This window comes from Oryzias melastigma, linkage group LG6, assembly GCF_002922805.2.
Source record: "Oryzias melastigma strain HK-1 linkage group LG6, ASM292280v2, whole genome shotgun sequence".
In the NCBI taxonomy this organism is placed as follows: Eukaryota; Metazoa; Chordata; class Actinopteri; order Beloniformes; family Adrianichthyidae; genus Oryzias; species Oryzias melastigma.
In genome coordinates this window covers 331,225-357,360 of record NC_050517.1, presented here as the reverse complement: position 1 = coordinate 357,360, position 26,136 = coordinate 331,225, and the positions used below count along the sequence as shown (strand labels likewise).

The 26,136-nt window shown below is 40.4% G+C and overlaps 3 protein-coding genes across 5 annotated transcripts in view; 1 reads left to right on the top strand and 2 right to left on the bottom strand.

Annotated features, from left to right (window-relative positions):
• Positions 1 to 165: 165 nt before the first annotated feature.
• On the bottom strand, positions 166 to 12,154 carry si:ch1073-174d20.2 (AFG3-like protein 1). Its single transcript, XM_024282058.2, has 16 exons — positions 11,898 to 12,154; positions 10,646 to 10,739; positions 9,194 to 9,279; positions 8,901 to 9,050; positions 8,756 to 8,821; positions 6,843 to 6,967; positions 5,334 to 5,601; positions 5,120 to 5,257; positions 4,896 to 5,049; positions 4,708 to 4,815; positions 3,360 to 3,485; positions 3,106 to 3,216; positions 2,838 to 2,953; positions 1,194 to 1,394; positions 914 to 1,108; positions 166 to 844 (listed from the first exon to the last, which is right to left on the bottom strand). The coding sequence occupies exons 1-16, from the start codon at positions 12,015 to 12,017 to the stop codon at positions 617 to 619; spliced, it is 2,286 nt and encodes a 761-aa protein (XP_024137826.1). The 5' UTR covers positions 12,018 to 12,154; the 3' UTR covers positions 166 to 616.
• A 1,341-nt stretch (positions 12,155 to 13,495) lies between these two features.
• urahb (urate (5-hydroxyiso-) hydrolase b) lies at positions 13,496 to 15,687 on the bottom strand. The gene is made up of 3 exons (XM_024282656.2): positions 15,122 to 15,687; positions 14,903 to 15,038; positions 13,496 to 13,622 (listed from the first exon to the last, which is right to left on the bottom strand). The coding sequence occupies exons 1-3, from the start codon at positions 15,253 to 15,255 to the stop codon at positions 13,524 to 13,526; spliced, it is 369 nt and encodes a 122-aa protein (XP_024138424.1). The 5' UTR covers positions 15,256 to 15,687; the 3' UTR covers positions 13,496 to 13,523.
• Positions 15,688 to 17,881: 2,194 nt separating this feature from the next.
• The window catches only part of LOC112152677 (fibulin-7), a 10,359-nt gene continuing 2,104 nt past the window's right edge, over positions 17,882 to 26,136 (top strand). The window contains exons 1-6 of one of the 3 annotated variants that reach the window (XM_024282410.2): positions 17,882 to 18,709; positions 19,200 to 19,362; positions 20,411 to 20,581; positions 20,655 to 20,861; positions 20,967 to 21,104; positions 21,197 to 21,332. In XM_024282410.2, the coding sequence (XP_024138178.1) occupies positions 18,485 to 18,709; positions 19,200 to 19,362; positions 20,411 to 20,581; positions 20,655 to 20,861; positions 20,967 to 21,104; positions 21,197 to 21,332 (1,040 nt within the window). In that variant the 5' untranslated portion in view covers positions 17,882 to 18,484. Of the gene's footprint in view, positions 18,710 to 19,199; positions 19,363 to 20,410; positions 20,582 to 20,654; positions 21,105 to 21,196; positions 21,333 to 26,136 lie in introns of all 3 variants that reach the window. The other 2 variants (XM_036212148.1, XM_036212147.1) reach the window with 2 other exon arrangements.

Genomic DNA, 26,136 nt, shown 5'->3' with positions numbered 1-26,136 from the left:
TTATCGTCTTTCCATGTTTGCTTTCTTTCAGTTCTTTTTTCAGTTTCAATTCAGAGTTTTCACATATTCAATTTTATATTTTCAAATTTTCACTAACTCCTTCAAGTTTTAAATATTTATTTTGGAGTTTAAAACCGCTTTCAAATCTTTTTTTTTTCTTTTTCTAAATTTACAATGCCTGTTTTTCAAAATATAAGTCTGGTTTTTCATTCACTTTAAACTTATCCTGATTTGTCCCCATAGAGATCTCCATTCAAATAAATACAAAGAAGTCCAGACTGCACAGAAGTGCCACGTTTGCCGCTCAGGTTAGAGACCCAAGCGGGAGGTTTTCTTAAGGCGAAGTGCGTTTGCTCCTGAACAAAGGCTGCAGCGTCTCTGGATCAGCAGAGCTGCAGTCAGAGAAGCTTCATCTCCGCTGCTTTTGCTCCGACAGAGTGATCTGTGTTTCAAGGCGCGAGTCGTTCACTCGGGGAGTGATTAAAAACTGCAGGTCATTGTTCTGGGTGGAACGCTTTGGTCACACAGTTGTGGGTTTGAATGAGTGTGGATGTTCAGAACTTCAACCAGTCATTCAGCGATAGGATCCTGTGGATGAGGATCAGCACCCGACGGCCTACACGGCCTGCTGTTTGTCCAGGCTTGGTTTGGGCTCCTCAGCTTCTCCTCCTCTCTCTTGGTTCCAGCCTTCCAGCCCCTTTGGCAGGCTGGTGTCCTCCTCAAAGCTCCCCGTTCCCTCCACGAACTCCTCGTACGTCGACTTCTCCTCAAACGGCCGCGGGCCCAGCAGCTCCAGCATGTCCGCCTTCACCAACACCTCCTTCTCCAGCAAACGCTTCCCCACCTGAGGACCAGATGTGGTCACTGAGATGTTACTAGAAACCCCGATAGAGCAGTAGCATTAGAACCTCACCATCTCCACCAGGTCCCTCTTGTGCTGGATGAGCTGCATCGTGTGCTCGTAGGCCCGGTCCACCAGCCCCCGCACCTCCTGGTCGATGATCTCGGCCGTGGCCTCGCTGTACGGCTTCTCCAGAGTCATCTCACCCTGCCGAGGAAGATCGAAGGACACCTGGCCCAGCTTGTCGCTCATCCCAAACTGCACCACCTGAGCGTCAGGAAGCAAAGTGAGGTGTCAGATGTAGCCCCGCCTTCTCAGATAGCAGTGTGACTCACATCCCCCCGAGACAGACCTGCGCGTAGGCCGACTGCGTGACCTTCTTCAGGTCGTCCTGTGCTCCCGTGGTGATCCGGCCAAAGAAGACCTGCTCCGCCACGCGGCCCCCCAGCATCATGCACATGCGGTCGAACAGCTGCTCCTTGCTGTACAGGTACTGCTCTCTGGGCAGGTACTGAGCGTACCCCAGACCCTTACCCCGCGGGATGATGGACACCTGCGCCACAAGCAGATAGAACATAATTAATTCGTTAATATTTATTAATCGTGCATCAGGCATCCTGCTGTGCAGCTGTAAGATCAGGGTAATAAAACTGTCTAAAATAAATGTAAACTTTTTTTACATTCTGTGATGTTGAGATTTTATTATATTAAAGAGATAATATGGCATTTATTTGTAGTTTTTGGACAAAGGCAATATTTTATTTTAGAAAATAAGGTGGAGAACAAAAGTCAATCTGATGGCTGTGATGCAGCAGCAGCGGTACACCCGCTGTGGGGGGTGAGGGGGCGGAGCTAAACAGAACGGTCTACGCTGAGAAATCCAACGAGGAAACAGACCATTATTTTATTTTAGGATGGGGATCTGAATGAATTTTCTACAATAACAAGGACTGGCGTTGTCTAAAAATTGCGGACAACCTGCGGTTCACAACAAAAATCCTGCTAAAAGACATCGCGGAAGGTGAGCAGTTCAGAATAGAAACGCCCCCACCTGAGAAAAGACTACAAAAATTTCTCTAAAAAAATTGTTTTATTATTATTTTTCACAAACACTATATTATATACAATATTTATTAGAGAAAAATCTGGAAAAAGACAAAAACTGAATTGAATTGAAACGTCAAATAGACAGCCCTGAGAAATTCTTTTTGGGCTGCATGGTGTGATTTTAGCCTGGATTTTTTTTTTGTATTTTCATTCAAAAACATGTTGATTAGTTTGTTGACAAATTTTGATCTTGTCGTTTTCATAAAATAAAATTACAACTAAAACTTTAATTCTATATGGTAAAAACAGTTTATTAAACATATTTGGGATTTCCACAGCAAAATGAATCCCATTTTTCCAGAAGGTATTTTCTGTTTTTGCATAATTTTATGTCTAGTGTATAGAAAAATGACAAAATAAAGGTAGACTCACATAGGAGAGGTTATGCATGCAGGTATTCTTTCAAATTTGGACAAAAACTGAGTTTTAGACCCTTGATTCCAAAGGGTTAAAAATAAACCTTCTAAATATACAATTTTGCGTGTGATTTCATATTCTGATTATTTGCAGAAAATACGTTTATGGCAATACTGTAACTACAAAAAAAAGGCGATTAATCTTGATTCATTTTTTCCAGATTTGCGATCAATTAGTTCATTTTTTTGATCAATTTCCGCCCTACTTAAAAGATGTTTGCCTGTGACCTGCGTTCTCAGGTGTGGGTGCACGCTGTCCTTTAGGTCCAAGCCTTTGAACTTTTGCAGTCTGCTGCACATCAATGAGTTTCAGAGCTTAAAACCATTAGTCAGAAAAAGCTCATCATCAAAAAGCATTTTCTTAGTGTTTGGATCATAACAGAATATAGATTTCCCATTAATCTTTCCACTTAGCTTCCATCTTTCCTAAGGTCTTGCTTTAGTCATGAGTATTCTACGCCGCTGCTGCGTACCTTGAGCAGGGGGTCGGCGTGCTGGAGGAACCAGCCCGTGACGGCGTGTCCGGCCTCGTGGTATGCCACGGTCTTCTTCTCTGTGGGCTGCAGGACCTGAGTCTTCTTCTCCAGACCTGGAAAAGGGAGCCCAGAGGTCATCCGAGCAGTCACTGTAGTGATGTTATGAGCACTTTCAAAATCATTCAAAACAGGACATGTTTATGAGGAAACTCGGAAGTGAAGCTCGTCAACATAAAAATAGTGACAGTAAAGAAGCAGAAGTGACCTCCGATGACCCGGTCGATGGCCTGTTCAAAGTGTTTCCCGTTGACGGCCGACTCCAGGTATCTGGAGGCGATCAGAGCCGCCTCGTTGCAGACGTTGGCGATGTCAGCGCCTGATAAGACAGGAAGAATTGCTCCATCATCCCACATCTATGACCACTGCTGGAAAAGCTGGAACCCTGACTGTGATTTCTGCAGGACTCTAAAATAAACGAGTCCTGATCAAAGCTCTTCAGTCAACGACATATCATCAAACCTGTGAATCCTGGAGTGGCTGCTGCCATCCTCCTAGCAAGAGCGTCTTTGTCTAGGCTGGGCTCCAGTTTGATGGGTCGCAGGTGGACTTTGAAGATGGACGCTCTGCCTTTAATGTCTGGAGGTCCTGATAAATAGGAGAAAAAGAAAGATGCTTCAAGAATGGCACAGCAAAGCATAAAAGATCTTTAAAAATTCAACCTGTTTGTACATAACCAGATGTTTTATGCTCATTATTTAACAAGTTACATAAGAAAAACATCTAGAAACTTGTTGTTTTGAAGACATTTCTATCTAAAAATAATGATAACTGATTTCTGGTAATAACACTTCTTGTGGAGTTGAAATACTGGCAAAAAGAAGAAAAAAAATAACAGTTACCCTCAAAGGCCATACTTGAATCTAGGGCTGAGTATCGACAATTATTTCCAGAAACGATTCAATTCGATTCACAAGAGCCTGGATCGATTCGATTCCGATTTTTTTTCCCACACTCCTGGAGAAAGTTTCCGTTTGGCCACTAGGTGGCGATCGCGCTATAACTTTACACCTCATTCAAAAAGAAGATAGTGTGAGCAAAAAAACAATGTTTTAGACCACAAACAGTTACTTTAAAAAGTATTTCCTTAAAAGAGTTTGGAAAATTGATATCTGTGACTTTATAAAGATGTTCATTTAGTCAGAAATGTATGTTTACGTCGACCAAGCGTTAAGATTAGCCAATCTATGGGAAATTTCATTAAACGTTAGCATCAAGCTAGCGGGCTTCAGCTTTATGTGCTAAATCGATTTATATTTTTATGAATCGATTATCGATCTACTAGGCTTAAATCGATCCTAATCGATTAATCAGTTTTATCAGCCCAGCTCTTCTTTAATCTCTTCACAGTAAAGACTGAGCTGAGATGTATGTCTGCATGTCTGAAAGAGATCAAAACGTTTCTAAAATCCTTCAACTTTCCACAACTTAAAAACCTATGCTGAGGAGATTTTGGGGAGAAGGTTGAGAGTCCCCCTTCATTTATGGTCTGGTCGTGTACCCAGAGGACAGAGCTGACAAAGACATCCGAGTGTCCGATGATTCCTGCTGATCCATGAGAGTTTACATTGGAACCTCCTCAGACCTGCCAGTGGTTTTTCTCACACGTTCATCCAAATGTTATGCATGTTCATCTCATGGTACTTTGGCTTTAGTAATCTTCCATGAAAATGACCATACACATTCCATTAACTGATCATTTGTGGCTCAAAGCCAAGAAGTCGAGCATCAACCTGACCAGAACCGGAACCTAGAACCCAAACCACACAGTGAAATGACAGTCTGAGCAGCTGGATTAACTAATGATTACCGATGTAAATCTGCCTGTCAAAGCGTCCTGGTCTCATCAGAGCGGGGTCCAGGATGTCGGGCCTGTTGGTTCCGGCCAGAACCACCACGTTGGTGGCTGTGTTAAAACCTGAAGATGACAGAGGAACATCAGTCCACACAGGAACCCCCACATTCCTGACAGGTTCAGAGTGTCGGGGTGCAGCCCACCGTCCATCTCCACCAGCAGCTGGTTCAGGGTGTTCTCCTGCTCACTCTGACCCCCGAAGTTCCCTCCTCCCCTCTTTCTTCCCACAGCATCGATCTCATCGATGAAGAGGATGCAGGGAGCGTTCTTCCTCGCCAGAGCGAACATGTCCCTTACCTTCACAGGAACAAAGTTCAGTGTAAAGGAGGGTCATCTCATTTAGAGGATGGGGTTCTTCCTTGCTCACCCGGGCCGGGCCGACGCCCACAAACATTTCCAGGAACTCTGAGCCGTTGACCGTGATGAAGGGGACGTTGGCCTCCCCGGCTGTGGCTTTGGCCAGCAGAGTCTTTCCTGTCCCGGGAGGTCCAGACAGCACCGCTCCCTGCACGGGACACACAGCATGGGGTGAGGAACATCGCCCCCCCCGACAGTACTGAGGCTGGAGGAGACCCTCACACCTTGGGGATCTTTGCTCCGAGGTCCTGATACTGCTGTGGGTTCTTCAGGAAGTTAACAAACTCCATGATTTCCAGCTTGGCTTCCTCGCAGCCCGCCACGTCCTTGAACTTCACGTCTATGTTGTCCTTCATCATCTTGGCTGTGGACTCACTCATGCTGAAGGGGCTCCTCCCACCCCCGCCAGCTCCGCCCATCGGCCCTCGTCTCAGCGTGAAGACCAGGAAGCCGATGAGCAGCAGGGTGGGGATCATGCTCATCAGAAAAGACCTAGACAAATCAGAAACAAATATCATATAAAATTTTTTTTTCTTCCTTTTTTTTTAAAAAAAAAGGAGCTTTTTAAGGAGCTTTGTATAAAATCTGGGTTCTATGGAGAAAAAAAACAAGATGGCATTAGAGGAGGAGGTCTATCACTTTTGCAGCATGAGCCTCATTGTCCCGATGCTTAGAAGAGAGCAATTAATGATCCCTGAAAGCTCTACTCCAATGGAAATTGTGTTTTTAACATGTTCTTGTAGCAGTTTTATCATGATGGAGAACATATACAAAAGAGTTTAAGATTAATCATTTCATGAGGTCTAGGAGCAGATGAAAACCCACGGTTTCAAAAAGCTCAGCAACTGTGATACATCTCCGCTCCAATTCAGATGCATCACTTGCAGACAAATAGATCCGTGAGCGTCTTCATTTTCCTGGTCTAAGATGGAATCTGGATTAAAGCTGAACGGCTGGATAGCTCGGATTTTACTCACCTTTTTTTCTACATTGATGTTAGCTAGCTGTGACGATTAGATGACGACTAATCGCCAATTAAAATAGTCGATGACAAATTTAGTTGTCGATTATTTCATTTTTATTTGATCTCAAAACTACAGTGCACACGTTCTAACTCCACGTCTGCCATTATCTTTGGCACACATGAGCAATAGTGCTAATCCAGGTCAGTCCAGGTATTTTTTTAAATGTTTGAGTCACTGAGACCAAGACTTTATCTTTTATGAAAAATAGTTCCTGTTTCAGATGCTGACCTCATCTGATTTAAATCTTGAAGGAAAGAAGCTGCATGATTCATTAATAGTTTAATAAACTATTCAATTCAATTTTATTTATATAGTCCAAAAATCACAAAGGAAATTTGCCTCATTGTGCTTCATTATTAGAATTATTTTAATTGTCTTTATTTGTAGTTAGTTTGAAGCTAATGATGGTAAAAATTACTGTTTTTCATCCAGTTTACACATGACCCGATAAGTTGACTAATCTAAAAAAATAATCGGTGATTATTAGATAAATCGTTAGCTCATTGTAAAGGGAATGCTGGGATATCCACATAGGATTACTTCTGTGCCAATAGTCCCGCCCACAATTCAGAGATGAATTTCTAATAAACTACTGCCACAGTACTGAAAATATATAATAAAATAACAACAAAGGCTTTTTGATTTTTGATAAAAACTGCATAATCATTCTTAAAGGGAGTTACAGTTGGAGTTAGAGAGGAAACGCACCCGTCGCTCTCGGAGGTGTAGACCACGGCAGCTCTGTGGGACGGCTCCAGACCCACCTCCACGTGTGCGGCCTCCAGGTTCCTCTCAAACGTGTCGACGCTGCCGATGTTGAACCAGACATAGCTCTGCGTTTCACAGGGAACACAACAACTCACTGCACTGGACAAACAACAGCAGCTGTCCATCCAGGAGGGCAAAGAACTTCTTAGGCGTCACTTTTTAAACGTGTTTGTCTCTGTGCTGCTGTTTACCAGTCACCCTAAAATGTTTCCAACAGCCAAACGAATATCGGAAAACCAGACCACAAGCAAAGACAGAAGCAGTTTCAAATGAAGGGGCATCATCTTGCAGCAGAACTAAAGACAGCTTCACCAACCAGTGGAGGACTTCCTCTAACAGCAGAATTCATGATTCCATTTACCAAAAACAGCCCCAGACCATCACACTACCACCACCACGTTTGGCTGTTGTATGATGTTCTTTTTAACTTCTACACCACCTTCATGAATAGTTCTGTTTTGGTCAGTCCACAGCAGATTTTCCAGAAAGCCAAAGGAATCAAAGTCTGTTCTCAGGGTTCCTACAAGTTTTTTTCAAATTCAGACATATTTTTGACCTTATTTCTCATTTTATTAGTTTACTCCCATTTTATGATAAAAAAAAAACTATAGCTTCTTGTTATTTGTGGTCTGTGCCATAAGGTTTTATAACAGACACTGCTGACTGTACATTTTATTGATGCTTTTATCATTACTATTTTTAATCTTTTTTTTTTTAAATCACGCTCGTGTTTTTGTCATGTCCAATAATCTGTTTTTATCTGTACCGCGTTGTTCTTTTGTAATTATTTTTTACTGTCTTATGAGTGTGTCTGCTGGTTTGTACGGATGAGCTTCCAGACATGGAATGTCTCAGTAGAGATTAATAAAGTATCTTTTTCTTCTGTGCCATGTTTTAGCATGCTTCTTGTTTTTCCTTATTTTTTCTCTTGGTCAGGATCCAGCGGATTGGTGCATAATTGATTTTTTCTTCTGCTCTTTATTGACATTTTTTGATCAAAGTAATCATGGTTGAAAAGTGTCACATTTTTTTTCCACACGTTTCACATTTTCAACAAGAAATGTGAAATGGAGAAATTTCAAACAGCCCATTTTTAAGGCTCAGATGTCAACATTCAAGACTTTTGAAGGCATTATTTCCACATTCATGAATTCAATGCTTGTAAGACTTTTTTAAGGCATTGCAGGAACCCTGGTTCTGGTTTGGTCTCATACTAAAGTTGTGAACTCTACTGCAGCCTCCTGGTTGTTGAGGTCTTTGTGACCTTGTGAGGTGTTAAGGTGTTGACTTCAAAGGGTGTTTTTTGTTTTAGCTTGTCTTACAAATATTAGGGCTAAACAATATTAGAAAAACTTGCAATATTAGTGATTAATAATGCAATGACTTGCAATGCATGACTATTTAGCAAAACAACGAATACATAATTTCCAATTCACTGGGTGAGTTTAATTTAAATAAATTCAACAGCACTTAAATTATACTCCAAATTACCCACGTCTACATAGGAGGCGAGTGTTTGACATGAAAGGGGTCCATTCGATTAGTCAAATGCAAAAAGGCTCTATTTAATTAGTTAAATACGTCAAGCAGCCATAGGATTATTTCTGCATGTGTAAACTTTAAGGTAACCAATTTAAGCTCTCTTTTTGATACATGATGATGACGATACATTTGCTACGTTTTGTACAGGCCTAACTTATATGTAGTATTTAAACTCCTGAATCATGTCAGAGATAACCTTGGGAACAAATAAGAAGTTAATACTGAGACAAAGGCATTCCCACGAGTGGATGTGGAAAAATCCCTAAAACCAAGAGAGAAAGCAGTCTGACTGCAGGAGGAATTCTCCTCACCGCTTCAGCTCCCGGCACCAGGATGACTCGCACAAACTGCTTGTTGACCACCTCCAGCCGATCCACCTGGAGGACAGAATCAGAAGTTTTCCCAAAAACACCTTCCTGTTATGTAAAGGTTTTCCGGCTGTGATGAACGTCTCACCATGCCTCTGCCCAGGTAGCGGTGGACGAATTCCTTCCAGGTGATCTCCCTGCCCGTGTCTCTGAAGTAGAAGTAGAGCAAAGCTGAGCCGACACCGGCCGCGGTGAACATCAGGTAACGGAAGTCCTTTTCATCCCAGGGAAAGTCCCCCTGAAGACCAACAGAGATGCAGATACATCAACAGAAAGGCAGCGTCAGCAGCTCCAACCATGGACGCACAATGATCCCCTGAAGCAGCTTCTCGAACCACGACAGAATGAGTATGACGAGGGATATTCTTCAGGAATATATACCTTCTGTATTCGACTCCACCAGTCTTTCTCTCCTCCCCTCTTCCCTCCACCAGGTCTTCCTCCTCCTGCTGGTCCTCCTTTTCCATCTGCAGGTCAGATGGTCACATTTATATTACACACAGCACTCATCAGACTTGGAGAGTTTCACTTGGTAAAACCATATTGCTTGGCTACTGAGCCAGCATCACTTGTTCTTTGGAGTCTGATAGTGCTGCCACAAACGGTTACTTTAATAGTCGACTAATCACAGATTATTTTTTCAGATTAGTCGACCAAACAGGTCATGAGCAAACTGGATGCAAAGCACATATTTTAAACATCATTATCTTTGAACAAACTAAAAACTAAGATATATAGCATTACTGCAATAAAGCTAGTGTGAATGCTGTAAGCTGAAGATGCTGCAGTTGGTAGCTAAAACACTGAAGCTGATAGCCAGCTAAAATACAAGTCAAATGCTAAATTTGCCAAAAAAAAATTGAAAAATCAAAAATTAGCCAAAACAGCTAGCATGTATCGGAAAAATTAGCTAAACTCCAAAATAAAAAATTAAATCCTAAATTAGCCAAAATAACTCATGTAGCTGAAATATTGGCTAAACTCCAAGTTAGCCTAAAAAAAACCTTAATAAATACCAAAAATAGTCCAAAAAGCTAAAAGAATGCCATTATAACTTTCAACTTTAGTACACTGTATACAGTAACGACTAATTGACTATTACATTAGTCATCGACTATTTTAATAGTCGGTTAGTCGACTAATTGTGGCAGTCCTAGCGTCTGACATACAGGGCAGTTGGAAAAAATGCTCACCCCACCATGACACTTTGAAGCTCCACCCATAGAAGTTTTTTTTTTTTTACTTAAGAATACTACGGAAATACAATAATGAAACAATCCAAGAAAGTTAAAAAATAAAACCAGCTGTTGGTCGACACTACAGACAATGATGAAGGACGAAGCAAATCTTATCCTCCTCTGAGGATCTCCTCAGAACATTCTCCGGTACTGGAGAGATCACTGTTCCAGTGAGTGTCCGTCTGCCATTAGAATAACGTTTGTAAATGTACGTACCACTGACCGCTGTTTGGAGTGTATAAAGTCTCATCACATATTCAAGGTCGGCTGTGGTTTCGTTCAAAAATCTTTCAGCCAGAAGCTGAAACGCCACTGCAGAAGGACGCCCTGGCTCAGCCCCCCTCTGCTGGAGGGTTCCTCCCAACCCTCTATTTAAAGAGACTTTTCCTCTCCTCCATTGTCTTTCGCTCAATCCAGATGAGGGTTACAAAGAAGTCTCAGAGACACTCCTTTAGGCCACTATATTGCAGTGAAGACTGCATTTAATTGGATTATAAGACCCTTGATTATGGGATTTTGCTTTTTAAATAAAAATGCTGCAGTTTGGGATCGTTCAGGTGAGCACATGATCATTTAAAGACACGAAAGATCTCACCTTTGGGCTCACTGGAGAACAGTCTTCGCTGACCTGACCGCAGTCTGCAGTAAGACAGGAAGTCTGTGGACGCCTGACCAAACAGGCCTCGTTTCTGGAAAAGACGGCAAAAGATGCTTATGATCCTAAAGCTGAACTGATGGCAGTCTGAAATATGGAACATAAGAGTAAGTTTAACTTTGTAAATCTAACTGTCTGTCTTTCATTTTGTCACTTTTAAATATGCAGAGATAGTTAGGAGTTTCCTTATTTGCTACCAAACATTCCTGTTTTTAACATGTTTGTTTTTAGGAAAAACTACTGACAAAAAAATTAAGGGTAAATAATAAATAAATAAAAATAAAATGAATAAATAAATAAAGTGTAACATTTCTGCAATTGTTGACTATCATAGAGAAAAAAAACTTTAACCAATTGGGTATAGCAGGGCATTATAGTATCATGACTAGACTTAATTATATGACTTTTGTTATCTTTAAATATGGTGGAATTGGTACAAGCACATAATAACGGATATTTTTTTGTAATTCGGACATTTCTTTTCCCGAAATTTTCAATTAGGCCTAACTTTGGACATCATTGAGAGGTCACTGCTGAAAATAAAGCATAGGGAAGATTAACAGATAAGTTTCACTAAAAATTAAGAAGGTACACTGAGAATTAGAGATGTTACACTGAATATTAGAAACGCTACACTTAGAATTAGAGAATGTACCCTGATAATTAAAAAAGTCACACTGAAAACTAGAGAAGATATACTGATAATTAAATAAGTCACACTCAGAATTAGAGAATTTACACTGAGAATTAGAGAATGTACACAGAGGAATTAAAAAGTTACACTGATAATTGGAGAAGTGATACTGAGAATAAGAAATGTTAGACTGAGAATAAGAAATGTTACACTAAGAATGTGCAGTTTCACTAAGGCGTTCTGACTCCAGAACCAACATTTGTAAGAACCTTAGAAACCATCGTGACATGACCGGTTTCCCGACGGACGTTTCACTTCCACTGACAAGTACTGAGCCGGTCTAAATATTTCTATTTCCTTTTTTCTAAACTGAATCAAAGACCTTTTGTTTGTTTGACAAACTGACTGCTCAACTTTTCCCCACCAAGGGAAAGGTTTGAATGTTTCTTGAAGGTCGTTTGTGCTTCGGATGGTTAAGCTGAGGTTTCGAGTGAAGTTACTTTTGACTTGGATTTTCTTACTACTCTTTCCCAGCCACGGAGGGCTCGGCTCTCTTACCGGGCCGGTGGAGCTTCTACTTCCGACTGTGAGCAACTGTCCAGCCCTCCTGGTTGTGAGGATAGTCCGGGCTCCTCTGGGCAAACAGGCCGAGGAGAGAAGCCTCAGCAGCTGAGACATCCTCTCGGTGCCGCCCGCTCAGTCCCTGACCCACAACCGGTGTCTGTTGGCAGCTCAGAACCCGAACAGGCTGGGTCAGAACCAGCTCCGTCCTGCCTGTTGGATAAGCAGCTGAAATGTCAACACGAGGATGATGTAAAGACCTTTAGACGTTCTCTTCAAACGCCCGTGAAAATGTTTGGTAAAATATGTTTAACCTTCTATCAGCTGTTTTATTAAATAGCTTTATTATAAATGTATTATTTATAATCACTCTGTAAATATAGACTTAAGTTGCTGCCATTTCAAAACCACAAAATCGTATTAAAGTGTGTTACATTTGTTCAGGCATCACAAAGACCACTAAAAGGGGGCTTCATGGTCAACCTTTATTCTGATTGGCTGACAAGGCCGCGCAATGAACATTATATGATTGTTTTTGAAGTGACTCGGCATCTTCACTCCTTTGCAAGAAATATTTAAATAACCCCACATATATTTCACACGTCATTCCACATTTTATATTTTTAAAGTTTGCTGGCCTTAACTTCCTGCTGTGCTGCAATTTTAGAATTCAAACTTCGAATTTGTCCAATAAATTTTATTGGGCTAACATTGAATGGAAAAGTCTGTTCTCTGCCAGAAACAAAAAAAGTCAAAGAAATCTCATTCAAAGAAATGCCAATGTTTACATTTCTTCATTCTTTTTTTCTTTTCTTTTTTTTTATCACAGTGGAAGAAACAAACGCTTCATGCAGTAACAAAAGATGGCCAGCAGATGTCGCCTTCCGCTTATTTAGCGGATTTGAATTAGTTCCAAGTTTCCAAAATTTTATTAAATAATATAGACTACATGTACATGCAATAATGCAGAAATGTGTTTGACTCAAATATTTTAGCTACTAAAAATGAGGAAACGAATATGACATTTCAAGCCTTCCAAAACAGAAAAGTTCAGAGGAGCATTACGTTTCTGCGAAGGGATGGATATCTAACTTTGGGGAATAGAAATTTAAAAATACAGTAGAAATAGAAGCAAAAATGCCAATGCAACATTATAATAGAGGGGTTCTGACAAAAATAAAAGCAATGAAACAACACCCACAAAAACTTTATTTTCAATCATGTGAGCAAAACGTAATGTGGTAACTTTAGGACACCTGGTTTGAAATTCTCCCTGCCTGAATGAAATAGAGACCTGCAGAATCATTTTGGCTTCAGTTTGCAGGTACGTAGTCTTGTTAGAATCAAGCTAAGAGTTGATTTCATAAACCTAAATGTATGTTTGATGTTCCTCATTGAATTTGAGGAAAAAATCCTTAAAGATCTCATAACGAGTATGAAGCAGCACAGAGGAGCTGCTAGAAAAGACAATGAGATGCTCTCACATCCAAGCAAGAGTGTTGGTAAACCCGGCACACATGCACAATGACATAGGCATGTCGACTGGTGGAAATATTTTGATTGGCCTGTCAAGCCACCAAATGCAGCAGGAGGTGCTGGACGGGTCTGTTGCAGCAGGTGGTGTCACAGCCATAAGCTGCTCCTGTGAGTGCTGTAGGAAAAGGGAGTGACCAGCAGGGGGAGGTGACAGCTCTGCTCCGGATCACTGATGCTGAACACTACCTGCAAACAGAGAGCATACATAACCTGTGACAAGTCAGCTGATTATTGAGCCCATGTATTAACACTTTTGTAAATGTTGTCATTTGTGTGTGAAAAGTGTGAGACACTTTTTGAGGGAAGACAAGCAAAAGAGAAGTCTTTCAAACTGCCATACTGCCAGCAAGCAACAGTGTTTATGGGTGTATTGTAACTTTTATGTTCATTGTGTGAATGCTGTGGAGCATTCACACTACAGTGATCCCTTTTTCTTCCTTACATTTTTTACACAAGAGTTGTTTAGACTATTTTTGAGATTACCTAATATTTCAGCTACACGCTAGCTGTTTTTGCTAATTTAGACATTTTTTTAAATTTTTTAGCCTAATTTTTAGAGTTTACCTGATATTTCAATTACACGCTAGCTATTTTGACTAAATTAGACATTTTCCCAGTCTTGTAGGCTAATTTGGCATTTAGCTAATATTTCAGCAAGCTATCAGTTTCAGCGTTTTTAGCTACCTACCTCAGCAGTTTCAGCTATCAGCTTCAGTGTTTTCAGTTATCAACTTCAGCTATCAGCTTCAGTGTTTTCAGTTATCAACTTCAGCTATCAGCTTCAGCGTTTTTAGCTATTGACTTAAGTGTTTTCAGCTATCAGCTGCAGCTTTTACAGCTATCAACTTCTGCATTTTCAGCTATCAGCCTCAGTGTTTTCAGCTATCAACTTCAGCTTTTATAGGTATCATCTTCAGCGATTTCAGCTATCAACTTCAGCATTTTCAGCAATCAGCTGCAGTATTTTCAGCCATCAACTTCAGTGATTTCAGCCATTAACTTCAGCTTTTTCAACTATCAGAGTTTTCAGCCATCAACTTCAGTGTTTTCAGCCATCAGCATATGTGTTTTTAGCTATCAATTTCAGCATCTTCAGCTATCAACACTAGCATCTTCAGCGGGCACATTCAGCCTACAGCATTCACATCACAGGTGATGCTATATATCTAGTTATTTTAAATGCACTTTGTTTTCTGAACGGTCAGATATCCATTGTGTATCCATCAGTAATCTGTATATGATGCAGATGTTCCTCCACTTTCAGAATTCGTTTAAAACATTTCTCCTTTAATTTTGTTTTAAATGGCCTGTTACACCCTGTCTGAACACACATCTGTTAATGAGGGAAACTGTCAGAAAAGACTAAATGTGAATGAAGGTTACAGCAAAAAGACAAAAAAAATGAAAGTTTTCAAGAAAGTTTGGCAATGTGCAAAAGAAAAAAACGGAGGATGGGACTGTGTCACCTCCACATAGGGGTAGAAAGATGTCTGAGAGCGGCTCTCCCAGTACGAAGCGGTCTCAAAGCGGAGCTTGTACATGCCGGGGGTGAAAGCTTCTCGTCTGATAAGTCCGGGGCAGCGGCCGTCTTCATCTGTGGTTCTTAACAGGAGACTGCATTGGAACTGAAGCCTCTAGCTGCTGTCTTTTAGTCAACAATCCAGTGCAAATGAATGAGACCTTACCCTACACTCAGCATGGTCCAGATCACCAGCTTGGAGTCCAGGCGGTGCAGGCTGAGGGCCATCTTGGCCCCTGGGACCCCATCGCTGGAGTTTAGAACTTGGATGGTAAGCGGGCTGGCCTCTACAGCTGACATGACCTGACAAACCTGTCCACACCTTAACTACACCAGAGCATCCGCCTCTGAAATATACAAAGACGCTTCAATGTTTGTGGTGCATGATTGAAAAAAGCTGTTATTTGACTGAATGATTCTGTTCCCATCAGGAGTCTCTCTTTGGATTTAGGGTTAGCAGAATGACAAAAACAGAAAAAAGTTTCACCAAATCCATCAATGGGAAGCAGAAGTGAAGCCACGAGCCTCAACTGCCGTCAAGCAGCTGTCAGTCAGACTCGGCATAGATCGGAATTGTTCACATTTTCCACAAATTTGATTCTAAATTAAGTTGACAGGAATAAGTTTCTAGAAATAGAAGTTGTCAAGGTACTCATCTGACTCACTTCACTTTTCTCCAGCTCTGTATCTTTAACATGAAATCCAAACGTTTTTTTTCTTGTATGAAATAACTTTCATCCCAACCAGTGAGTTTATACGGGTTTGTCCTGCTTGTCAGGTTGCAAAGATATATTGAGCTTCAGCACAATCACAGAAAACAAAAACACAAATTCTAGAAAGACACTTGAATTACATAATGGGGGTCTCACCTCTTCTACAGTGAACAAGATTATAAAAGGAGAACTCGTTATGTTTGAATCCATTTATGAAGTTCTGAGTAAAATCATCATTGTGAAGTAATTTACCTTCAAATCTATGGATTTGGGGTCATTTCTGTGTTGTGGCTCTGAAGGAAGACTCACCTATAGATCCGCTGTAGGGATGCTTCACAGCTCTGGTCTGGTGTTCCTCTGAGAGCTCAGATCTGTGAATGACGCTGCTGCTCTCCAAACACAATAACACTGCAGTATTTCAATTAAAACAAACATCCTGCAAAAAATATTGACATCTGCCTGCCTCTTTCATTACTTCTCTGCTACTGTCTTCATTCCTTCTGTTTGCTGATCATAAACGTGAGATGAGGCCTTCTGAAGGTCTCAGTGGGAGTTTTGGAGCCACTGCAGGATTTTGCAAACTGACTGTGACACAGAAGCACGTGTATGAGATCAAAATGTCTTCAATATATGCTCCAAAGCATTCCAGCTGAAACGAGGTTCCTTGTTTCCTTTGAGGAAGAGGCTGCAGGCAGAAGATGAGCTCCTGCAGGAGCTGCTCATCGTTGGCTGCTCTTCTGCAGCATTAGCTAGCAGAGGAGCCGGTTTCATCATGACCGTCAAGTATTAGCAAGTCTGAACTCTGACCTCCTTTGTCTCCTGAGATAAGGAACCCTGCATAAAAAAAAACAAAAAATATTAAATGGAAACAGATAAGCTCTGACATCCGATGAGCTCTTGTGTTTACCAAAGTCTGAGCCTTGAACAAACACAATCAGCACATAATAAAGTAGCATCATGAATCTGTCTGAGGCTAAAAAGGAACTTTAGACTGAGTTTATTTACCACACTACCAGCTAAAGGTTCCAATAAACTAAAGTCAGTATAGTCACCTCAAAACAGTTTCAGGCCGATCACATGTTAAAAAAATACAATTTACACACCTTTAAATTACAACGGCTTAAAACTAACTACACAAACAAGTCTTTAAAAACAATCGCTTGTTACACACACAAATTACATTTGCACATAAATCTCATGTGAGACTTTTCACATCTCCAAGATTCCTGTTTACGTGATGTTTAAATGCTGCAAGAATGCTGGGTCATCAGAGATCTCTTATCAGACGCTTTGAACTTAGATGTCTTAAACAGATAGGCCCTAACAATTAACACAAAAAGTCTAAATGCACAATTTAAAAACATTTATCCTTTTAAAAAAAAAACTTAAAGTAAATAGTAAGAAAACACTTATGAACTGATTATTTGTTTTTACATATAAAAACCCATTGGAAAAAAATAAATAAAATAATGTAAAAAAAAACAACAATAATACAATAAACATCCATCCATCTTCCAGACCGCTTCTTCCCTTTCGGGGTCGCGGGGGTGCCGGAGCCTATCCCGGCTACTGATGGGCGAAGGCGGGGTTCACCCTGGACAGGTCGCCAGTCTGTCGCAGGGCATACAATAAACAAAGTAGTAAAATTAAATTAAAAATATTTATTGTTTAAAAATACATAAAATAAATAACTAAATAATATACAAATAAATAAATAATCTAAAAATCAGTCATAATAAAATAAATAAATAAGATTTAAATTTAAATTGAAAGAACAATAATAATAATAATAATACATAAAATAAACAAATTAAAATTAATTACTTATTTAAAAAAAGAATAAAAATGAATAAATAATGTAAAAAACCATTAATAATATAAATAAATTAAAAAATGCAATTAATTTAAGACATAAAATAATAATATATTAATACATGAAATAAATAAATACAAAATAAATACATTGTTAAAATGTAAAAAGAACAATAACAGCATGAATAAAAACATAAATAAATAAACAAATAAAAATAAATTAATAAATATAATTCCTAAAATAAATAAATGCAAAATAAAAAATGCATACATTTAAAAAATGTATTTAAAAATGCAATAACAACATAAAATAAATAACTAAATACAATTTAAAAAACATAAAAAATGAATAAAATAAAAATTTGTTACATAGAACAGGGGTGTCCAAAGTCAGGCCTCGAAGGCCGGTGTCCTATATGTTTTTTAACCAATTTGCCTTTGGAGCTCCTAATTGGCTAAACACACCTGATGCAGGTAATCAGCAGCAGATAAGGCAGGATTTCAGGAAAACCAGCAGGAGGGCGCCCCCAGTTGGCTGGCACCCCTGGTATAGAGGATCCATCCAGGAGAAGAACCAGCAGAATGAGGGTTTTGGTCATTCAAAATAATTCTCATAGGTTATAATGCGCATGTATGATGTGAGTTGGTCACAGAGTTTCTCCGCCTCCTTCTTTCAGTCAACAAATCTCCCTCAAATAGTTGTGCCCTCTTATTAGAGAGCAACAATATATATCGTAGCTGTAAACAGCAGGTTGAGGCTTTCATAATTAGAGTTTGGGTGTGGGGCTGCATTGAGTGGAGACCACATTCCTGAGCTGCACATTCAAAACTGAAATAGTCTCTGAAACAGAGCAGCTTTGTTTCAGCAGAGACAGATTATAGGGGACAGCAGTCTCATAATCTATTTGTGGGGATGCTGATGGCTCAAGACAGAAGAGAAAGCATGTCCCAAATGAGGGTGCTGCCCTCCTCGTCTCGCTCCTCCCAAACCTAACACATCTGACATGGAGGCGGCTGGAGGTGGAGCGGGGCTGGCTGTGTGTGTGTGTGTATACGAGAATCTCAACAGAAGCCCTCAAAAAGATCCAGAGATTTGTGAGAAGCGGTCTTGGCAGAGCCGGTACCGGACTGAAGAGTCGGTCAGGATGGAGTATTTGTTGAGCTGCAGGCGCACGGCCTTCATCATCCTCATGATGGTTCTTCATCAGGTCACCCTGTCTACTGCACAGGTGAGTGGAAATCTGACTTCGACCTGCCAAACTTTGAATTATATCTTCAGATTTTGTTAAAAATTTAAAATAAAAAAATGAGGGATTTCACAAATCATATTTCTACAATATAACATATTTCTTTTCTATTTTTGCCTTTATCTTTGGTTGTTTGGTTCAGTGTCTTTACTAGAAGTTAGCTGAGAGGTTCCTCCAAACTACTGATCAGGATGTGCAGGTTCTGCAGCAATGCTCCTCCACATTTCACTCTGCTGTTAAAGACCTGACATGTCTGCAGTCGCCTCACTGTGGGGGTTTGCATGTACACAAGTGCGCTGACTTGTTAAACTCCAATATAAACCTTTTTTACCAAGTGATTTTATCCAAAGTTTTGAGTTTCAGCTGCTCAATTCAGGTCAGAAACCTGTCCTGTTTCTCTGATACACCTGCTAAACCACACCCACACACAGCAGGTGACATGCAGCTGAAAACTGTGTCCTTGTCTCCACAGCTGGACTGTCCTTCCACCCATGATTTGCTGAACTCCCTCAGGCAGGTGGAGAAGATGCTGGTGGTGCACGAGACGTCCTACCGGCACGGTCTGCGTGCCCTCAGGAAGAAGATCAGCGCTCTTCACAACAGCACCATGGCCATCTTCAACTCTGGTAGAAACGGTGAGACGTCCCCCCTTACCAAAAATAAGTATACTAAAATGTGGTTTAAGTATACTTTATTAAAACTTAAATTAAGATTTTTAGTTTAGGTACTAATTTGAGATCAACTTTAAAAGTTCTTAAGTTAATTTTAATTATACTTTAATTATACTTAGAATTATACTACAATTCCAAATATAATTACCTATAATTGTCACTGTCCATAAACATTTTCTTACACAGAAACGTTGGGGTGACCGTGTCTTTTCCGTTGCCGGCCCTCAGCTATGGAATAGTATTCCAGCAGAACTGCGCATGATGTCAGAACTTAACAGATTTAAATGTTATTTAAAAATGCGATTTTAGAATGGCTTTTAATGCTCAGCAGTTGGTGACATTTTAATTTATTCTATTTTTATTATTTTTATTTTATTCTTATTGATCTTTTTTGTATTTTACTATGTATTTTAACTGCTTTTGTAATTTATACCATTTTTTTATATTTTGTTCTTAATTTTTTAAACTTTCCTCTTCCTTTTATTGTGAAACACTTTGGTATAAGCAGTTGTAAAGTGCTATATAAATAAAGTTCATTCATTCACAGTATTAAAAGGGGAGTAGAAGTATTCTTAGGATATTTCTAGTATATTAAAACTTTATCTTAATACACTAATCAGCACTTATGAACTAAAAGCAAACCTTTAAAGATACATTGAATACACTTCAAAGTGTACTATCTTAAACTTAGAGTAAATTTAGAGTTTATTACCAGTAAACTGATACTATACTAAAGGTTACTTTAAGTATACTTCTAAGTATACTTTTTTAAAAACTAAAAGTGGACCAATTTAGTCCCAAGAAGTATACTTGTTCGTAAACTGACAGTATATTTCTTGAGTGTACTTGGTACTCTTTGGAAATATACTCTTCTATACTTAAGGATATTTTAAACATATACTTGAACTTATTTTTGGTAAGAGTCTTCACCGGGACACATTTTAGCCCCCCACAGAAGCTGCTCAGCAGCTCAGAATGAGATCTTTCATGGTGATTGACTGTCTACTTCCAGCGTCCTGTCCCAAACCTGAGGCCCCCCTTTACGGACGCCGACTGGGCCGGGTGTTCGGCATCGGACACGAGGTCCACTTTGTGTGCAAAGCTGACTATGAGCTGATCGGGCCGAGGACCCGAGTGTGTCTGGAGTCCCTGAAGTGGAGCGGGCAGCAGCCCATGTGCAGACGTGAGCCTCACTGTCACGTTTGGAGGAGACCAGAAAGCTCTTCAGCGTTCCTCAGCCTTCTCCTCCTCCTCAGGCCTCAACAGTAGCAGCAGCTCCATGGCCTCCTTCTCCTCAGCCGTCCTGTCAGCTTCCTCGCTCCCCACCCACTCTGCTGCATCGGCCACAGCACCCCCTCCTACCTCCGTCCGACCATCTGACTGCACACACTTCCTGGGCTCCACCCGCTGCACCTGTGACGTTGGCTTCACCATATCGGGTCGGGACAATAACGTCTGCACAGGTGAAGAGGACAGTTCTTCTGTCATTCGTGCTCCTCAGTTTGTTTCTCTGGAAGTCCACATGACGCGGAGCTGTCAGCAGACCTCTGCTCTGGTCTGTGTTTCAGACATCGACGAGTGCAGTCTCTTCCCTCCGGGTCAGTCCGGCCGTTTCTGTGTCCACCAGTGTGTCAACACTCCTGGCAGCTTTCACTGCGTGTGTCCGGCCGGCTACAGCCTGGCCCGGGACGCCCGCAGCTGCAGCGGTAACAGGGAGGGAGGGGTCAGCATCACGACAGGAGGTGTCATTGCTAGGAGGATACGCATTGACCGTAACCCCTCACCTCTGACCTTTCAGACATCGACGAGTGTGAAAACGGCATGCACAACTGCCCAGCTGAGCAGATGTGTGTGAACACCTTTGGGGGTTTCCAGTGCGTGACGGTGGAGTGTCCTCACATGAAAAACGCCACATACATCAAAACATCTCCCATGTAAGACTGAACAGTTCTCTTTTGAAACTTCTGCTTGCATTTCATAAGTTCTTCTTAGCTTCATTTAGTCTACAGGAAAATTCTGCATCTCTGTTTGAAAGTCACAAAACTCACTTCCTGATGCAGCATATTATGTTTTAATCATTCCAGGTGGATCATTATTGGAGTTGTGTGTTGTGCAATATTGTTACACAAATAAAAAGTGACCAGTAATGGCCTGTTGAGCCGCCGCCTGGAACAGGGGTTGACTGCCTGTATTAAGGTTTAAGGCTCCTCTCTCTGGTTCTTATTCACCAGTGAGACTCTCGTGATTCCCAGTTTGTTAAAAGGGACTTGTGCATTTATTTTATCCCGGTTTATTTCTACACGGAGAAAACGTGTGCATTTGGCCTAACGTGATTTACTGAGTTTCACTCTTAGAAACCCTCGATTAGGACTTTAAAAGGCCCATGAGATAAATCCCTCGTAGGTACTGTCTAACCAATTACAGTGTGTTTATTTATCTCGGAATAGAAACCAAATGAGATAGCTTCCTACAAGTTCATGACAGTTTCAGGCCTAAGTTTCAGAGGTTTATTTTTTTACGATACACATACTCCTTAAACACAAAAGACAAAGTATTTGTATTTATTGATGTCTCTCAGGCCTACGGGGTCTGGGGCTTACCTGGTTGTCGTTGGGTTGTCTTCAGTGGCAGAGGTCAGATATAAAAGAGAAGAAAACATCTATTTATTCAAGACAAAAGGCTAAATACAGACGTTATTTTCTGTTCCCCTTATCACCCGTGGGTGAATGTGGAGCGTTTATCTGATACCCTTTTGGTCTTATTTTTTGTTACATTATTTTTCTACCTTTTCAGGTTATTTTTTCCCGCAGAATCAGGACAGTCTAACTGTCAGAGTTCCACCGAGGTGGTGTAGAGACGAAGTCGAGAGGAGTAGAAATCTGCGGTCATCAAGCAGGAGACATCGGTTATATTCTTCTTTGCGCAATTGCTGGGCTCCTTCCTGCCTTTTTTGCTGAAGGTTGTTTTTTTTTTGCTCCAAGAGGTATAGCAGAGGCGTGAGCGGCACATCCTGTTCTTCCGTGGAAAGTCAAGTGCTTCCTTTTTTTTTCAGAAACCGCAGGTAGAATATTCAGTCCCCTTGAAAAGGTCACACTATGCTTGCCCTTTAGAAGCAGGAGTTTTAAGAAAACAAGTTTGATAATACAAAATCACACACTTACCTATGGTCATAAATTACACTTAACACACCAAGAAACCCCCAGATACATGATCTGGGGGTTTCAACAGGCCCTAAATGCAAAAGAAACAACAGGAAAATCAATCGTTTAATGCTGTGATTTAATTAGCTTAAATTAATCATCATTTCTTTTAAAAAAGGATAACAGCAAACCATAGGAAAGCAAAAAACCTTGTAAAACAGAGGATCTGACATTGACAAACTGAAACTGCAGACTTCAACATACGGGGGAGGTGATATCATTTAGAACTTTAACATTTTTGATTGCTTTTATTTAACCAGATAAAGTCCAGTTGAGTTCAAGATCTCATTTACAAGATCTAATTTGTTCTGCATTAAGGACTAACTAGATGGAACAGTGAAAAGGCAGACTGCAGGAACTCTGCTGCTTGAGTAATTGAGGAGGAACAACAGTATAGGACGGTGTCATCTGCATATAAATGGTACATGTAGATGGAAAATAAAAGGAGGTCTAAAACTGAGCCCTGGGGTACTCCAATGGATACTTCAAGAAATGAAGGAGTGAAGTCAGTAATTTGGACACTGAGTTCTTTTAGACAGGTAGTTTGTAAACCAAGCAGTGGCCTGATCAGAGAGGCCATGGTGTTTAAGACAGTTACATTTTACTTTTGGGTCAACTGTATCAATTGCCTTGGACAGGTCAATAAAAAAAGCAATACAGTACTTTCTTTTTTTTAAATCAAGAGCTTGGATAAGATCATTTAGGACCTTTAGGGCAGCAGTAATTGTTCTGTTTCTACCTAAATCCTGACTGTAATTGGGTTAAAATACAGTTTGAGTGTAAAACATCGTTTATCTGGTTGTTTGCTAATTTCTCAAATATTTTGCCAAGGATGCAAAGCTTAGAGATAAGGCCTGCAATTATGAACTTCAATGGATCCCCCTTCTTTAGTAGTGGAAGTACAAAAGCTGACTTGAAGATTTTAGGAAATTTTTTTAGGTTTTTATGCTTAAGTTTCTGTTGCTATTGTTGATAATCTGCAAAACGAGCAGTGTGGTGGTGGATCCAGAGGATCAAAGTGGAGCTTCGCTGGTCAAAAGATTTCATTGTTTCATGAAGCATCAAATGTTCATACAATCCGATCATTCCTAAGGCCTTTATTTACAGCATTACCATATATTTGTTTTGATACAAATAGATTTCTCCTATTGTGGTTATTTCATGCCAAACATTTTAGTGTTTCTATTTTTTCTGTGTTTCTATTGGGTGAAGGTGGGGTACACTCTGGACAGCAGGGGGACACAACCCCTCCCACACACACATGGACATTTTAGACATAAATTATGAATAATGTTCTTGGACTGTGGGAGGACCTGCACAGGAAAACGTAAACTCCACACAGAGAGGTCCCAGCTGAGATTTGAACTAGGGCCCTCTAGTTTTGAGGTGGAGGTTCTAAGTACCACACCACCATGATTATGAGTTGTTAGATCTTTTTAAAAACTCTACATAGTGATATTGAACTGCATTCTTACCTTCTTGACACAATAAATGAAGAAAAAAAGAAAAAGCCTGCATTTTCCAGTTTCCAGCAGACTTTCAGGGGTACTAATTCTGTTTGGAAGTTTGATAAAGCCTCCTCCCTGACCTGATCTTCTGGCTCAGTCATGGTGTTGTGTTTGTGTTGAACCTCGTCAATCTTGTTGTGATAGCAGTTGCCGTTTGTGGATGTTGGAAGACTGAGCTACTAGTTGTTTGGTAGTTAGACTGGATTGTGGGTTCTGAAGCTTCCATTCACTCCACATTAGTAGCAATAGTAGCATTCCAACAGAACATACTCTGGGTCTCCACGCAGGCCTCGTTTGGCTGTGCGAAGTGTTTCATTGTCTCTCATGGCAGTAGTGTGAAGACGTTCTCCAGGAGTCCACACTTATTTCTGTTAATTGTTCACTGCAGCTCCTGGAAATCAAACCCTGGTGTGTTGTGTCCCAGTCCTGGGCCCAAGGGCACTTAAACACACATGGGCAGAAAGTCGTTGTAAAACCATGAAGTGAAACCCCAACTTCTACATCTGAAAATGAATCATAGTTGATTTAATGACTGCGGTTTGAAAAAAATGACAGAAATGCATTTAAAGTTGGTTTGACTTCATTTTCATGGTTGAGACTGACAACTGTCAGTCCACCAGCCTCTTATTACAAGCTAACAGATGCCTTTAAATAAACAAGTGAAGACCGATCTGAGACGAGGACAATGAAAGCAGCACCAAACCACGCAGAAAAAGAATGCAAAAGATGCGGTGAAGACAAAGAAAAGCACCGGCCTGTCACTTCAGCCGTTTGAAAACACCTCCCTCCTCTCCACACAGGGGGCTGGACTCAGAGGTTTGGCTGAGTTTCAAAGTGTTGCGGCGTGCTGCATGATCGGAGCGGAACATGTTTTCTGCTGTCAGGGATGAAATCTATGCCCACAGCGGAATCATTATTATATATCTGCAGACTGCAGACACGATCTCTTTTATGCTGTGTTTGCTTAAGTTATGCAATCAGAGAGGCCCTGTGGTCTTTGCTGAAGCTCAAAAGCAAAGTTTGGACATGCTGGCATGTTAGAGATGTCGGAAGAGATATTTGAAAATGAGGTAGAGATAAATGAAAAGAAAAAAGGCGAAAGAGGTGAGGGTGAATAGAAGATCAGAACCAAACCAGCTTCATGAAGGAGAGTTTGAGCTCATGATCTGCTGCTTCACTAATCAGGTTCAGTGAATAAAACCACGTAAAAGAGCATTTCCCTTGTTTATCTGACCTCACAATGCACATGCCCCCTTCAATAATGCAATACATTTTTATTTATAAATACCATAAGACAATTTTTCAACAGGCTTTACACGGTAATTGTCCAAAAATATATAATGTCACTCATAAAATATAAAAAATAGCTGATTGCTAAACTAAACTAAACTAAACTAAACAGACTAAACTAAACAGGACATGCCTGACCTCAAACCCTCCGAAGAAACAGATTCTGGGAAAGAAGAACAAAAGAAACCTCAGGGACGTCCACATGAAGGAGGGATTCTCTCCCGGGACAGACAATGTACCAGGACTGTTGAAGAAGAGATGGCTTATCCAACTCTACTACTAAATGCTCAAATAGTATAGCACACGTGTCAAAGTCAAGGCCCGGGGGCTGGATCCGGCCCTTCAGGTAATTTTATTTTATTGTTATCAATGGCCCAATGTTATCTTGCACTTATTTCTAACTGGTATAATTTTAACAAAATATAGTATTATGGAGAGTAAAATATTGAAAGTTATTTAAGGTTTAAGTTGATTTACTCTGGAATAATATTCCTGCATTCTTTATAGTTCACAATCATGTTAAAAAGTTACAGTTTTAAAGTTTTAAAAAATTGTCATTTTTCTAGCATTTTGGACTATTTTGGCATTTACTACGATTTTTTTTCAGGGTATTTTGGAGCTTAGCTAATATTTTAACCTCGAACAAACAAAATCACAAACCCAAAACAAAGTTCCACCAAAACCTTCTTTAGGGGAGAGATTCTTCAGGGGAGACTTTCAACCAGGAAAGGTGCAGCATT